This window comes from Scomber scombrus, chromosome 16 (assembly GCF_963691925.1).
Source record: "Scomber scombrus chromosome 16, fScoSco1.1, whole genome shotgun sequence".
Classification (NCBI taxonomy): domain Eukaryota; kingdom Metazoa; phylum Chordata; class Actinopteri; order Scombriformes; family Scombridae; genus Scomber; species Scomber scombrus.
The window spans coordinates 27433667-27450762 of record NC_084985.1 but is presented as its reverse complement, the minus strand read 5'-3'; the positions used below and the strand labels follow the sequence as shown (position 1 = coordinate 27450762).

Genomic DNA, 17096 nt, shown 5'->3' with positions numbered 1-17096 from the left:
GTATTAGAAGAGTCCTGCCTGCTTCTCAAAACTATGGGGGAGTGCTGAGTGCGGACCGCCTACTACTGCAAGTAATACACTGATTATGGATAAGTACCTCATACTACCCTGCTTCAAAACATGAGAATCATCCCTTTAATGCATGCGCCGTCACAAGCTGCCAGGGAAGAAGTGCAGAAAGTAGCAGTGGAACAGTTTACTGAGGAAATGAAATAGAATTATCATGTTAATCTTTATTGACTTTAGTGAATCCGATATATTCTGGAGTTTAACAGCTGGTTGGCTGTGTGTGAAACATCTGTAATGTGCAGAGTGGCTCCTGACTGGAGACTAAGCAAATTGCTAAACTGAAAACACTTTTGAGGAAAAGTTTTCAATAAGGTTTCAGCAAAAGTAGTCTGATTTTCAGAATAAAAGCACAGGGATGATTTTTCTTTTTTTTAAATCACAATTATATTCCCTTTGCTTACTTAAGAACAGCTGCTCTGTGGCGGACAAAGTACTTCAGTAAAAGAACAATTTCATTAATGTTAAATGACTCAGTTACAAATAAACATCCCAGACTCAGCAGTTCAAATACTCATTCTGTGATGTGTGTATTATTATATATGACATGATATCAAATTAATACTCATACATGCAAGTTTGAATTACTTAATATGCAGTCAGGTAGTGGTTTCCAACCTATGGCATGGTATCCAACAAAGGGTCACTAGATACAACTGAAGGGTCTGATACACAAATCTGTAGTAAGCAGAGGTGTATAATAGTGGTACTTATGTAAATGTGCTTTTTAAAGAGGTCAGTAGGCCTATACGTCATAAAACTGCTCGTCTGATGATTAAATAGCTTGGGAGGTCTCCTCCCTCCACACCTTTCTAACATTGCATGTATGTATTTTTAGGAGATGTAATCTTTCTGTTTAAAGTCAAAAATCTTGTGATGGTGGAAGACATCATTTAAGCAAGTGAAGAGGGAGTGGAGGGCCGGGTCAGGAAACTCTGTTCTTTCCCACCCGTTAAGTTAACAAACCCTCCTTAGACAAAACAGAACAGCACAGGTCCTGTCTGACTCTGCAGGCTCCAAAACTAACTCACCTCCCTACCAGAGTGTGTGTGTGTGTGTGGGGGGGGGGGGGGGGGGGGGTTATTTTACTATAAAGGAAACAAAGGAAACACATTTTACAGCAAAGGAAATGCTAATGCTGCTTATAATTCATTGTACACAAGCAGCGCTCCCAAGAAATATATGGCATGTACAGAAGCCATGATGTGCAGACCAATGAGTAGGTACAATCAAGTAGCATAATGAGTGACTTTTAGAGTCATAATTTGGCTTATTAGCTCATAATCATAGTCATGGTCAATTAAAAGTATCATCATTTTGACCTTTTTGCAATGTATAGCTGCTATTTATTCTTTCTTTTTTTTAATCAAGTGTACTGCAGAGATGCCCTTTAAAATGTCATAATACACTGTACAATAAAGACCATTCATTCATTCATTCATTCATTCCTTTTTTTTTAAATCATTCATAATGTTTCATCTTTTTCCTGGTGGGAATGGACTCCCATTAATGTATTATATAAAACAACATACTGACCTAACTTTCCACTGTCATGGACGTCATGCATCAAAGAGGCTGAAGCTGTGTTTCCATTCTGCCCTCCAAGGAAAAGAAATAATTCATCAATGTTATATATAAACAGGGTTAAAAATGGACACCTGATTTACCTAAACAGTGATTAAAATTGCAGTTTTTTTCTTTACAGGCAATCATTTCCTGTGCCAGTATATGAATTCTACATATTTGAATCATATGACAGCAGATACACACACACACAAACACAATTTTCCATCCTCAGCAAGAAATCTGGACAGTGGATGGAGGCGTCTTGAGAACTTTGCATCACATTTGCCCTTCAGAGTCAGTTAATTACAGATCAGATCTGTTTGAAGTGTGAGGTTCACTGAGGAATAACACCAGCATGAACTCTGTGAATGTGGTGGGTGTGATTACTGACGCACAGATAACAAGGTGGTGTGTAACCCGGCTTCCTGGCTGCTGGCACTGTCGCAAATTTGCCCCCGTATCTTTCAAAGCCCTGAACCTCTGACCAAAAACATAAATTCTGAACATTGTACGCCACCTCCCTCTTCCTACTGAAACCTTGAGAGGGAAAGAAACTCTGCTCAGACTTTCAAGCCCTCGGCAGTCTGATTCTCCTTCCACAGGGGTCATGAACAGTCCCGAGACTGGAATCAGTACAATAAACATTGTGGGCTGTTCAAAGTACCTTTGATTCTCGCTAAATGGAGATGATGGCTGGTTCTGTTTAAACAGAGATAAAAGAGAGCAACACTGGAAGGTCAGGGTTACGCAACAAGAACCAGTACAGGCCGTTCTGTGCTGTCTGCATGTTTGGAGTCTTCAGAGTGACACAGCTGGTCAGCATATGATGTTGTTAACATACTTTGAGTCATGTGGAAATCATAGACGCATCCAGTAGTTGATCAGAAACGCAGAGCTGTAAAGTATAAGATGTACATGCAAGAACAGATGTAGGAGAAATGTTTGAATATGCACATTAATGAATGACTGTAACCTGATAATCAGAGTGAATGATCGGTTTTGTTGTCCGTTGCCATGGAAGCTGTGGTAGTGGTCGATTAAAGCAGTTTACATTTTGAACAGCATTCAAAAAAATGTATAGATTTAAGTTTTAGATGAAGTAAGATTTTAGTTCAGGGGCCACATACAGTCCAATTTGATCTCAAGTGGGCCGGACTAGTAAAAGCATTGCATATTAAGCAATAAATAGTATGTATGTTATATATAATACATATTATAACTTTACTGTAATAATCCATCTAGGGTTACCATGGTAAGAGATACTGATAAAAATGTGTCAAAGCCCATCGAGGTAAATTCATCCTTCAAATCTTAATCACACTGCAAGTCAATTATTTCAAGTTGGACGTCCACGGAAAGATCAGAAGACTTGACTGTGAATGATGACTGAAAATAAGTAAGAATAGCAGCGCTTTTTTCTTTCTTTCTTTCGTAATTTACTTTTTTATTCATTTTTCTTTCAGTATACAAAACAATGTGCATGCACCAACTGAGCACAACACACATAACCTCCAGAGGATGTGAGTGTTACAGTAGATAAGACAGCACAGTCAACATATATACAGTATACATACATACACCCTTACTTATCCCAGCAGCTCAGACAGTATACACATAGTACTCACATATAAACACACACATATCCACTTATATGCACATCATACTCACTTCTACTTATACAGCATGGTTCTTTGTATACTACATCACATACGTCTAAACCAAACAACATACAGATTCGGCACTTGGAAAAAGGGAAAGTCATTTTAAATTGAAAAACTGGAATTACTTTTCTGTAATTTCAACACTGCAAAGTTATCCAGTGGGCCAAACTGGACTCCTTTGGTGATCCGATACCGGTATGTTTGACAGCCCTGATTTAAGAGGTATTATTCCTGAATGAGAACTTACAACAACCTGTACAAGCTGTGTCAGTCTCATCTATTTTGTTGCTATTTTTGTGCCGGTCTTTCTGTAGCTATGACTCTCCTTAATGCCTCGTGTTGACCATAAATTCAAGCATAGCTGCATTTATAGCAGTGTGATGCTATTTAACTCTTAAGGTGGATGATAAATAAGATGTGTAGTGTGATCGGGCCTGTAGCTACCAATGAGGACACTGAGGTCATGGCCCCTGGGTTTTTTTTTTTTGGGGGGGGGGATTAGAGAGTTTTAGCAGCCCTCATATGTTAAAAATGTACTCATTTATGTGTGTGTGTGTGTGTGTGTGTTTGTGTGTGTGTGTGTGTGTGTGTGTGTGTGTGTGTAAATATACAGTATGCAGGTATTTGCGTGTGTATACATGTCTATGTATATGTGTATGTGGTTATAATTGGTGCATTCAACATGGGCCTGTGATATATAATGAGAAGATTGTAATGATGCTGTCTGTTCAAGTATATTGAAATAAAAAAATAAAAACTTTAATGACAAAAAAAAAAAAAGTACTCATTAAGTGTCCATTTGAATTTGCACATACACAGATCTGAGCAGAAGGTTGAGGTTGGCTGAGGTGGAACAGTTGCTACATGAGTTATTCAGAGTCATGCTGTGCTGCACTGTGAACTGGCTCAGCTGCCTGTCTGTGAAACTTCAAACTAAACTACATAATCAAATCCAAATCCTTTCACGCACCTCACAACAAGAGCATGCTTAGACTGGTTCTAGACAGTATTTCCTCTGACTCCTCACATGCTTTTAATAGAAGTACCAACTCCTGTCCTCTAACAATCTATGAGAAGCATCATATGTGTAACTGTATGTTTAATCTATGTGAATGGAACTACCTAAGCATGAAAAATAAATCATACCGTATCATACTGATTAATGAAAAACAGTCTTAATGAATAAATGATGATGTACGTGCTGCATGTGACATGTGTGAAGCTTCCATTAGATCTGTGTGATGAGTGATGAAGGATGAAGAGACTGTAACGCTCCTCAAATGAAGACATGAAACAAACAGAAATGTTATATATCCATCATGTTCTCCACATGGTTTTCCATCTTTTGAACTTTGACTGCAGCTCTTTTAATGACATCTAGGTTTTGTGAATGCTTTTTAAGTGGTAAACAGCTGGATTGTATTTGGCCCTTATTTACTAAAGGCTCACACAGAGAGGATTTGTGCTGTAAAATGAAAGAAAAGCAGCACAAAATTGTATGATTAAGATCATACTATCTGTTTGAGGGTGTTCCTGTTTAGAGGCATTAGCCAGTGCACATGATCACTGCAGCATGAACCAACTAATCATATTATTATATATATATATATATATATATATATATATATATATATATATATATATATATATATATATATATATATATATATATATATATATATATATATATATATATATATATAGTCCTTGATGTTGGGAATTCAGTAAAGTAAAATATATTCAAATAGCTATTTACATAAGCAAGATAAAAACAGATGATACAACCATCCACACAATCCACACACACACACACACACAGTATAAGGGTCAATGACTTTTTTTGTGTCCATGTGGTTAAAATGTGAAAATAAACGTATGAATAACTTGCACACATTCTTTTTTTGTGGACCCAGCATCAAATTTCTGCTTTTAATCCATTTTGAGAGAATATATTAGAGGATTATGGCAAAAATGTCTAAGTGGTGTAACCATAAAAACTTTGTACCAAATAATTCAACTTGCTTAAAAACAGTAAATTGTCAATAAAACACCATATCAACTAGTTGGGCATGATCTTACATTATAACTTTTATATTAAATAAAGGTAATGGAATACAATTGTTCTAAATATTACATTTACTCTGGGTTACCATGGAGATCAGGAATATCTTTTAAAATGAAGTCATTATTAGTATAAGTCCACTTAAATACACTGTAGGTGATAAAATATGTAATATCTATCATTATTTTGTGGTTACACCATTTGACATTTTCAGGAGCATTCAGTTTTACTTTTGGTAAGAAATGGTCCAAATTTTTCAGTGACCCATACATATGTGCATGTGTAGATGTTAAACACTTTCATTTAAAAGAATTGTCTCTAATCACTTTCCAGGAGCATTACTGGATAGAACTATTTCATCTGGTATGTTCTATAAGGAAACGTTGTTCTCAGTAGAGTTCTGTTAGTCCAGTTGACTCCAGTATGTGTGACATCCTGGCTAAGGTGTTGCTGCTGAATGGAAGACCAACCAACATTGGTTACAATGACAGTTGAAACAGATAATACATTTCAGAAAAGAGAGCCTCTTTGCTCTCTCCTCTTGGTGTTTCAGGGTTGGTTTGGGTCAGGGTTTAGGGGGGGCGGGGTTGGGGTTGGGGGGGGGGGGGGGGGGGTGGCAGACAGCCAGGCTCTTCTCAGGAAACCCGTAGCAGGCAGGGAGTGGTTCCTCTTCCCTTATCACCACATCCTGTCCTCCACTGTGACGACCACACCGTTTACACCCTTCACAGCTCACACTGACCCGGGATCAGATTAGCAGTTCGCACAGTCATCAATCAGTTTGAACGAACCTCACAGCACACACACACACCCCCCACCCTGCACCCCCACTCTGTGCTAAATACACACTCCTCAAATGGATGGGTGTACTTTCAAAGACCATTTCCTCAGCTGTAAGAAATCAAGGGATCAAAGACGGGACAGAATACGTCTGAAATACACAAGCACGCTGGCACACATGTCAGTGGAGCTGCTTTTATTCTTATATGTTTGATCCTAATAATCTGGCTTTAGGAGTCCACATTCCTTATTGAAGTATTTAATGACCACATACTTTGTTTTACTCTCTACAAAGGGACACAGGGGGGGTTTAAACATTATGGCTTTCTTAATGCATGCAATATTGTGGATTTGGATTTGTTTTTGTACTTTTCGTGTTCTTTTCTTTGATTCTATACATTTAAATGCCACAATGGGTGTATTTCTCATCTACTTGGAGGCTGCTAGTATTTATTGGCAGCATGTATAGTGACTCATTCTTTATTTGCTTCTTGTGTTTGCTCTCAAAACAGCCTACATGTCTAACAAATTATAGACCTGAGCCACAAAACAGAGCTAATCACCATCTGCCATTGGTCCAAACAAAGGAAACATGATGAGGTGAGTTGGATTCAGTGTAAGCATGCAGTCCTGTGTGTGAAGGGAGGGGTGGGGTGGGGGTTGATCAGGATGGGCCTTTAGCTCATGGAAGGGGAAATACTGATACTTAACCCCCATCACTGGTTTGTGGGAGTCATCCTGTCATCCTGATTAAGACTGCCTTCTCTTTGCTGATAAGACAGGAAAAGGTCTAAAGTGAATTCATTGTCCACTTCTCTTGAAACTGTGTTCAAGGTGAACTTTCCTTTTAGGGTTAGAGGTTCTGCTGGTCTCTTTCAAAGGCTCAGGATCAGCTTGTTTAATGTAACTTTTTATATTCCAATTTTGCAGCTTTGCAAAGGAAATGAGATGATTTATCTAATATAAAAGTCTGGGAAAAACTCTAAATTTAAAAAAAAAAGTAAAATAAATTTTCAGGCAGGATCAAGCAATGAATTCTAATTGTGTGTGTGTTTGTGGGGGCGGGGGGGTCACATGACATTCTCTCATGAGTCAAAGTGAATTTGGGACCCCTGCTTTAGATCAAAGTCACAGCAGCTGAAAGCAAAGTAAATCTGACATGGGAATATTTTTTTCACATGAGAAAACAAATCTGAGTAAACTCACTTTTATTTAAAACTATTGGTAGATATGTTCTATTCCTTCATTCCAGCCAGCAGTCTCCCACACTAATCCACTGGTAATTAGAGTCCAGGATCAAAGCGAGGACTCCCAGCCAGGACTCTGTGCTGTTCCAGAAAGTCAGGCGGGTTGATATGGATGTTTGGGAACAAGTGACCCCTGAAGCCCCTCTGTCACTGTGCTAAAGCGTTGTGTTGGTTATCCTCCAGCCAAAGGCCATGGGAAGAGGGAGAGGCTTAACCTGGCATGGCACCCAGCCTTGCGTGAGCTTTGTGTAATGGAAAATGTACAGGGGCAGTGGGCAGGCAGCCATACTGCTGCAGATGCAGAGAGGGTGTTCACAGTCAGTCCCTAATGAGGATTTATACTTTTACACACACCACTGTACTGTTTGTGATACATGCAGAAAGCCTGGTGGTGAGGCATATTTATGAATACATATATGTGAATACACTGATGAAATGTTTTCTTCCACTGCACCAACAATTCCAACAGTTGTAAGCTCATTAAACATTTGAATAAATAACTCCACATTTTAAATTCCTTTTGAGGTGGTTGGACTCAGTTGAGCATGCTGTGAAGCCAGGCTGTCTACATATTTCATAATCTCTGAAACAATTACAATGTGTGCCAGTTTCACCTCCATTATCTTTGGCTGGATGACCAGGAGGTATGGAAGTGTGTGTGTGTGTGTGTGTGTGTGTGTGTGTGTGTGTGTGTGTGTGTGTGTGTGTGTGTGTGTGTGTGTGTGTGTGTGTGTGTGTGTGTGTGTGTGTGTGTGTGTGTGTGTGTGCCACATGATTCAGCCTGGAAAACCCATCAGAAACCCAAACACAGAGTGAAGAAATGATTCCATAACAGTTCCTTCGCCCCCGCCCCTCCACATTCTCCTCCCTCCATGTGTTTGTGCCTGGTATTGTTCTCCGAGCGGACCCAGTCTGAGCCAGAACTGCCCCCCACACACACACACACCGCACCCCCAACCTCCCACTCTTCTCATGGCCACCAAGACTAACAGTCCACACCACAACACAAATGTACGAGAGAGCTACTGAGAACCTGTTTCGAACGGACACCAAACTCCATTTAAAATGACAGCAATGTAATATGGGCTCACTTCACATTAACTCTTATGTACTGTTTGGGTCAAATTCGACCCATTTTGACATTTGATAGCTGTAGCTGACTTTTCATAAAGTGACCCAAAATGTACAAAAATGAAAATATTTTAAAATGTTATACTTTTGGATAGGTGCTACAAATGTTTGTACATTGAGTCTGTTCTGGGTCAAATTTGAGCCATACTATCTATTGACATGTGTTTATGTTAAATGAATAGTTAATAGTTTTAATATTTTTTTTTGTGATGTAGCAGTGAAGACTGATGGCTCTAATGGTTATACAATAAACCACACAGTTCCATAAAGTTCTTGTCTTTTTCACTTTACATTAAATACATTTACATCATTATTACTATGTTATATTTTCATGTCTTAGGTCAAATAGGACATGATGATATTGTGTGATAGTAGCTGTTTTTTCTTCTCTCTCTGCTCTCTGAAACATGAATCATTTAATCACATTTATTGATCAGTCAGATCCACTATTGATGCTTTCTAAACACATCTGTGGTTCACAATTTGGTATAGACACTTTTTATGAGGAGATTCTTAGACCCAGAACATACTGTAAGGGTGTAAAATATGAACAGTATGTTAGTGTTAAAGCGATGGTTCGGCATAATTTCAACCTAGCGTCATATGCACCATTACGTCTATCTAATCACCGCCTCAGCCCTTTTTTTTCATTTGGTTGCAAATTAGTGGAGTTAGAACCATCAGCCGAATGGCTTAGTACAGGCGCTAACGGACCCACCAGTGTATCTCGTAAATTACTCCACTAATAATGCCTGGATTGTTATCAAACTTATACATTAGTACAAATAGGGTCTTTACTCATGAATCGATGCAATCAATCAATCAATCTTTATTTGTATAGCGCCAAATCACAATAAAGTTATCTCAAGGCACTTTACACATAGAGCAGGTTCTAAACCGTACTCTTCAGGTTTTAATTTTAAAGAGACCCAACATTCCCACATGAGCAGCACTTAGCGACAATGGCAAGAAAAAACTCCCTTTTAACAGGAAGAAACCTCAGGCAGAACCAGGCTCAAAGTGGGAGAACATCTGCCTCGACCGGTTGGGGTAGAGAGGAGAGAGAGGAAGAATAGGAGAGAGAGAGAAGCACATAGAAAATAAACATTGAATCTAGAAGGTCCGGGACTGGAATCTGTCATCCGGACGTCTACAGGCCCAGATTACCTGTGAGACGAGAAAGCACAGACAACTCCGGGGAAGAAGTTTAGGTTATTGAATGCATTAATAGTACATGAATGTTAATGGATATAGATGGATGGATAGAGAGAGAGAAAGAGGAGGAGAGAGGAGCTCAGTGCATCATGGGAGTAGGAGTCCCCCGGCAGTCTAAGCCTATAGCAGCATAAACTAGGAGCTGGTCCAGGACAAGCCTGGCCGGCCCTAACTATGAGCTTTATCAAAAAGGAACGTTTTAAGCCTACTCTTAAAAGTAGAGAGGGTGTCTGCCCTCCCATTCTACTTTTAGAGATACTAGGAACCACAAGTAGGCCTGCATGCTGGGAGCGTGGGCCTACTTGTGGTACCTAGTATCTCTAAAAATAAACACTTACCTGATGGCTTTTACTCTGCTGCTACTGCTAAAGCTGTAAACATCATCGAAATCGAAATAGTTCTTAACCATCTCTGTTTTAGATCAATCAGGAGAGACTTGAGTTGTTGAATTGATGTATTGTTATAGTGTGTATAGAGAAGAACATCTGGAGTAGAAGAAGACTGCTAATGCACTGACATTTCAGCACTGACACTGAAATGACAGCTGACAGCAGCAGAGGAAAGAACAGCTTTAAACGTTTGACAGCAATCAGATGATTTGCTCACAGAGCTCATGGCAAAATATGATTGGTTGAACTGAGCGCTCTCAGTCAGCTGATTGATTCGGAGACATTAGCGAAATAATCTTCCTGAATAAACTTTCACTGTAAGTTATGGGGTTTTCTGTTTTTAGCAACATTTAAATGGGACATATCATTTTTTGTGTGCTCTTCCTCTTATAGCTTATATCCAATAAACATTGTCAAAGTTCCAAAAGCTTCAACCTACTCTGATTGCTTCCTTTCCAACAGCTTTTTCTACCTTTATGAGAGCTGATATTAACTTATTGCTAAACTGAGGGGCTGCATAAAGTGTAAGTATAAGATAAAAAAATGACTTTTTAACTATAAATCATGCAAAGATGTTCCAGGAGAGACCCGGAATATAAATATCCACCTGGAAACGTACATAATATGTGTTCTTTAGTGAACACCAGTCCAACACCTTGGCTGGTTAAACACTGCCAGCTTGTAGGGTGTTTTGTAGGCCAGTCAAGGGGCCCGTGGTCGCCTGTACATTGACACTAGCAGAACACTACAGGCTGAGTGACACAGACAAGTATAAATGACTTTCTGTCTCTTCACAGCTGTAATGGTCCATGTTACATAAACAGGTCTTATCTACATGTTTTTGAGCTTTCAGAATTTATGACCATGTTGATGTCTGAACACCTCCTCCGTCTATGCAGATATCCAGTGCTTGGTATGTAATGATAGTGGGTAACCTTGTGATATTTTGGACTACTTATAGTATCATTTGGGCGTTTTCTCTGATTTAAATGATACAAAACTCCATCTGCTGTTGTGTCACACAGTATCAAGTTATTGAAAAAAAAACAAGAAAGTGGTCCTTGAGTCAAGCTTTTTTTTCCCTAAGGTCAGGAATGAATCAACCTTTGGGAAAACTTTGGAGTTTGGAGCTTTCAGTTGCACTTCATGATCTTATTCAGCAAATTCTACACAAGCTGATCATGTGAATAATGTAATGTGTCCCCCTGGCTTAGCAGCTCTTTAACTATCTTTCATTTTAATATTCATAATGATGCAACATGCTCATGTTTAGTGTACTGAGATTAAACTGGTGCACAAGTGTAGATGAACATGACTCCACACAACAGCCCCAGTAAAAGCTGCTGTTATCTGAATGTTTACACACTTTAGCAGGAAGAGCCTTGTTTTCCTGAGAAAGCTGCCATGACTCACCCTTTTATCACCTCGTGTTGTGCTCAGTGTGTCAGTCACACATTGAACCAACAACCTGCACCTGATGGACTGTGCTCTGAACAGATCAACAGCTACACCAACGACAAACACACACAACACACTTTTTTTTTTTTTTTAAACGTATCTTTTGTTGCTTTATTCCAACAGACACATAAATACGAACACCCTGCTAAACAGAGTGGAAGAGTGAAACCTGGCAACAGTATCCAACTTATCATATATATATATATAACATATATATGCTGAATATATAAAACGCTTCTTTTGAAGCAATATTTCACTTCTTCCCATTCCAGAATCATAAAGAATTCTGTCAGAGTCCATTTGAAGGTCAGGAAAAGGACCATTAAAGTGCATTGAGACGGTGGCTCTGCTGAACATGTGAATGTGTCTTCAGATGTAGGTGAAGCTGGTCCTGACACCAGCCTGTCTCTGAGGACGGAGAAATACTCCTGTCAATCATCAGGATTATACAAGAAACGACTAAAGGGAGCTTTGTTAGTGATGATGTCACAGCGACCCCGATAATTCTCACCTTTTACAAAAACTACAGCTACAAATGGAGCTCTGTTATTGGACCATTATCAGAATAATCATGATTAGCTGATAACTTTTCAGGTGTCTGTATTTTCTCCCCAGTTACCTCAGTGTGATTAGTTAGGTCTTTAAGAATCTAACCACAGCTAGGTAGCTATACACTGAGCCTTTCATCACAGTTAATAATACATTGCATAGACTACACAAGCCAAAACCATGGACTAACTAAAACTACAACTCAAAAAGAATTGTATTGTTGACAAATAACATTTAGCTAAATTAGCGTGGCGATAGAGCTGCCGCAGTTTTAATTATTTCATTACTGCACAAATTAGCGAGGCCATTCAAAACTAAATAAGCTGACCGTAGTAGCTAATTTAGTAAGCTAACGAATGTCAGGAACAGGGTAGGAATGTTGGTAATGCTGAGGAATGCTAGGTTGCTCACAGGGCTAGCAAACTAAGGCTAACTCACTTAGCTAACTTTACAACTACTAAGTGTAACATGGAAGAATTTTTTCAGTCCAACACTACATTTGTCGGCTAGAAAAAAGGATAAATATATGACGATAATTTTTTGGTATTGACGAACATGTCTGTAACTGTCAAATAGTGAATATCATATTTATTAGCATGTTAGCATATTCTATGAACTTCTTTTGGTAAATTAAAAAAAGCTTTTTTTAGAAAGTTTAGCTTTCTAAAAAACATTTGAAAAGTATATTTTTGGTATCCGTGCTAAAACTAAGACATTTTATAACATCGAAAAATGTACAACAAACCTTTGCCCTGCTAGCAAGCTAATGTTCCTAGACAAATGTTAGCTTGCTAGGTAAAACATCTGACTTTTAGACTACTTTTTAGACTACTTCTACAAGACAAAACTTTAAAATGAAGTTCTTATTTAATGATTAGTTGTTGTATCATCTCTATATAGAAGTTATGGTGTAGTGGAGGTAATCCATTAGTAACTTTGATGAAGGTCCCAGTAGTCCTCAGTACAGAGGGACTATCAACCACCACCAGCTCACACCACAACCTGATATTCAGCACTCATTTTCCAGATAAATGAACATGTTGTGCTATCAGTGTGACTGCTCTGAACGTTTTTTTGGCTCTTAATGTCAGCTTCATTTGGCAGTTGCTTTCTATCACCAACACTGCAGCCATTCTGAATAGTGTTTTAGGGTCATTGTGCATCCTGTACTTAGTCAATCATTATCTTCATGTAAACTTCTGGGACAAACCCCCCTTTTGTGCAACATGGTAAAAAAAACACTGTCATTGTACTGACATTTACAACTTTGATTGGTTGGCTGTAATATGTGTGGCCCTGTGTTTCATCTCAACACAAGCTTTGGTAGCATAAAAATATAAAGACTGATTGTTTATGAACAGACTGGCAGCACATATTTTGAACAAATCACATAAAAGAGACACTGTCCGTCTTTTACATTTAGAGTTCAGTGTAAACTTCATAGCTTGCTGCTGTGTAGCATAATACTGTACTTCCTTTGGGAGAACTTTAGCGTCCCTTGTTGTTGACAGGATACAGGATTGTTAGCATCCAAAAATCCACAGGGGTAAAAGTCAATCCCACCGTCCTCTGCAGGAGCTGAACACTTGGCTGACCTGAACAAACAGTTCCCACTGGTAGGATCAAACTTAGCCAGTCAGACTTCAAAGGGGACGCCCAATGACTGGATAGGGATCGCTGTGTCTCTTTCATAGCAACACAATGGAGCAGCAGATTGTAGCAGCTCACATGAGTTCTTGTGTAGCTTTAGATCCACCTCACATCGTATAGTTTCCACATCATCTCTTCCTCTTCTGCTGTCGGAGCACCTTCCTCCTCTTAAGGATCATGGCGTGAAGCTTCTCCAGACCCTCTTGCAGGCCCTCACCGATGATAGCACATGCCGGCTGGAGGTGCCAGGGGGTGGCGGCGCTGAGCTCACCCAGAGCCAGCATGTTTTCCATCTCAGCCAAGCTGAGCGAGTTTCTTAGGTCCTGTTTATTGGCCACCACCAGCACCGGCACGCCCTGGTTCTCTGCCAGCCGTGTGATCTTGTGCAGCTCCGTCTTGGCCTCCTCGATGCGTTCGGCGTCCACCGAGTCCACCACAAAGACAATGCCATCTGCGCATCGGGTGTAAGAGCGCCACAGAGGCCGCAGCTTCTCCTGACCACCTACATCCCAGAAGTGGAAGGGAGCAGTTCTCCGGTTGCCTCCGAGCGACACTTTGATCTTCTCTGTGTTAAAACCTTTTGTCGGGACAGTGTTCACAAACTCATTGAAACGCAGTCGGTACAGTACAGTGGTCTTTCCTGCACAGTCCAGTCCTAGAATAACAATGTGGAGAGCCTGGAAAGATGGAAGGCAGGGGAAGAGAGCGTGGTCTGATAATCCATTCCCCATCTTGGTATATGAAGCAGGAGAAGTCGTCACTAAATATTCACCAGGCTGCTTTTATTCCCCGGGGACTGCAGCAGGAGCCTGAGGGGGTCAAGACAGTATGCATAATGAGTCAAAGCACACAAACACCCAGCAATCCATTGATTTACAAAAGACCAAACACCCAACAAGTGAATATACCCCCCTCCTCTCTCCCTTTGGGCTACACATCCTCACATTATGCGGGCAGAGAGACGAATGAGAAATAACACAGCAGGGTGGATAGCAGCACATTTGCACATGTAGCGCCACAGCATCCTACAGAGATTTGATACGCTAATTTCTATTCAGTGTGTGACTCAGTAAACAACAGGATGGAGGCTTTTTCAATTTGACTGAAATCCCAGATTCAAATGATTAACCAGTCCTCAATGACAGGGACAGACCAGAGGAGAGGTGTTCAAACAGCACAGACTGACATGGAGATACAGCTTTAAAAAAAAAAGGTGTTGCTCAGCAACATAGCATGACTTCTATCTTATGCTGAAACACACAGGCGAATTTCTTATTTAAAATGAACAAATTGTTAGAGTATTGCTTGTAAGCCAACACACACACACCACAGACCATAATGTAACATCTGTAAAAAATCTGTAGGATGTGTTGATAAATTCGGCATACATATAGTCCGCCATGCAGCATCATATATGAATAAAAATGGGACTTTATGGCTGATTTACAGGACCGCTCCCTCCCTGCCGGTTCATTTAGTAGATGGAGAATTTCGACATGTTAACAGGTGAATTGTTGCAAAAAAGTAGACGTTTAATTGAAATTCAGTGCTGCTCAGTGTATCATATCTCACCCGAATTTAAGAATTGTTCCTAGAGATTCAGAAAATGTTGAAATAATATTGCATAGGACAGGTAAAGCTAGCTTTACACCTGAAGCGTATCGAAGCGACGTCAGTTAGAGATATTTTACATGGAGTCTGGTTGTAGTTTTCTCTCCCTCCTCTGACAGAACCTGACATGCCAACAAGTGTTAAATAATAACTAAACTTAAACAGGCTTCGTTAGGTTAAAGCATTACATTATTAACGTTATAATGAAACGTCATGTTAGGACACAGTCACTGAAGGGACATTAATTGTACAGTGTCTATAAGGTCATATGTGATAATAACAGTTAGTAACATGACTAATATGAGTGATGGTGAGTAGAGAGGAAACTTACCTTAACAGTTATTCCACATCACACACTGCTGCTGTAAACTGTGCTCTGTTGCTGTCCTCACAGCTACTGACACACACTGACACACACACAGCTCTGATCATTCCCTCTTTCTCTCTGCGGCGCCAAGCCACAGGAAACATTACCACTTCCGCTTCTGACTGTCAAAATAAATCTCATTCTGCAATTTTTCTCCTTTTCTTTTCTTCGCTCATACAGTGGCTACACATTTCATATCAGGTTATAATAATCAATCAAATAGTCTAAGACACACTAAACAAAAATACAGACGAGATAAAGAAATAATTGAACACTTTTTCTCAACATATTATCAACTACATGTTTTATTAAACGTTACAGGCAGCCTCAAACTTCATTACATTCTCTTGGATTTTTCTCGAAATTATACATCATTTTTTTTTATCTAAGGGATCCCGCAAAATGAACAAACAAAGGCTCCTGTAGTCAGGTTTCCACAATGTCCAAAATGTTCCAAAAGGAAATAAAATTGTTGTATTTCTGAAACATGTGTAACAGTTATAGTTCATTCAATAATGTGTAAATGGTTTCCAATCGACTTGTCATAAAATACTCCACTTTTCAATGTGTTGAATGGTTTCAAATGTAATTAAGACTTTAATTTTGATGGGATAATTATCCATTTTCCGGTGTAATTGTGGCTAACATTGGTTAGCTTGACGCAGCTCAATCTCGTTGTCAGCATGCAACGCCTTGCCCGCGGTCTCGCGCACACGTCTAAACGCACAAACACGCGCTCACGCACGTCACCTGTTTCTGTCAGTCAAGCAGAGGAAACCTGCTCAGCTGAGAGTCACACTCCCTCTGAAAAGTGTCTGTTTTAATAAGCTTATCTCTCTGCTACAGAACACCTGCAGTCTGCTCTTATTTCCCTTCAGTCTAAATAGATTACACAACATTGTACTTAGTTTGATTTTTTTTAAATTATTTTTTTTTAAAGAAACACTCAGTATACTCTCACCATCCTTCTCAGTTGAATTACAGTACTTGCATGTTGCCAGCACTGGAAAGCAATTATGTATGTGAAATGACACGTTTAATGGATTGATGGATTGAATGTATGGGATTCTGAAATAATGTTGACATGAGGTTGGATATATCTAAACAATTGTTTATATATAATACAGATTTCTCCTCTGAAACATGACATATGAAGGCATCACTCAGCTCAGAGGAGAGCAAATGTATAAGCCTGCTTTGTATTCATGGCATCATGCTTACTTGCTTTTGTTCTGAGTCAGATGAGAAGATGGATATCAGTCTCACGTGTGTGTGTGTGTGTGTGTGTGTGTGTGTGTGTGTGTGTGTGTGTGTGTGTGTGTGTGTGTGTGTGTGTGTGTGTGT

The 17096-nt window shown here is 39.5% G+C and overlaps 1 protein-coding gene across 2 annotated transcripts; it reads right to left on the bottom strand.

The window, feature by feature from the left end:
• Positions 1–11667: 11667 nt before the first annotated feature.
• Positions 11668–15797, bottom strand: arl4ab (ADP-ribosylation factor-like 4ab). Of its 2 annotated transcripts, XR_009927227.1 has the most exons (3): positions 15717–15797; positions 12945–14583; positions 11668–12911 (listed from the first exon to the last, which is right to left on the bottom strand). XR_009927227.1 is itself a non-coding variant. In XM_062436200.1 (2 exons), exon 2 carries the CDS (start codon positions 14503–14505, stop codon positions 13903–13905), a length of 603 nt encoding a protein of 200 aa, XP_062292184.1. In that variant the 5' UTR covers positions 14506–14583; positions 15717–15797; the 3' UTR covers positions 11668–13902. The 2 variants fall into 2 exon arrangements, 1 of the variants encoding a protein (XP_062292184.1); XM_062436200.1 differs by having other exon boundaries at positions 11668–14583.
• Between the last annotated feature and the right edge of the window lie 1299 nt (positions 15798–17096).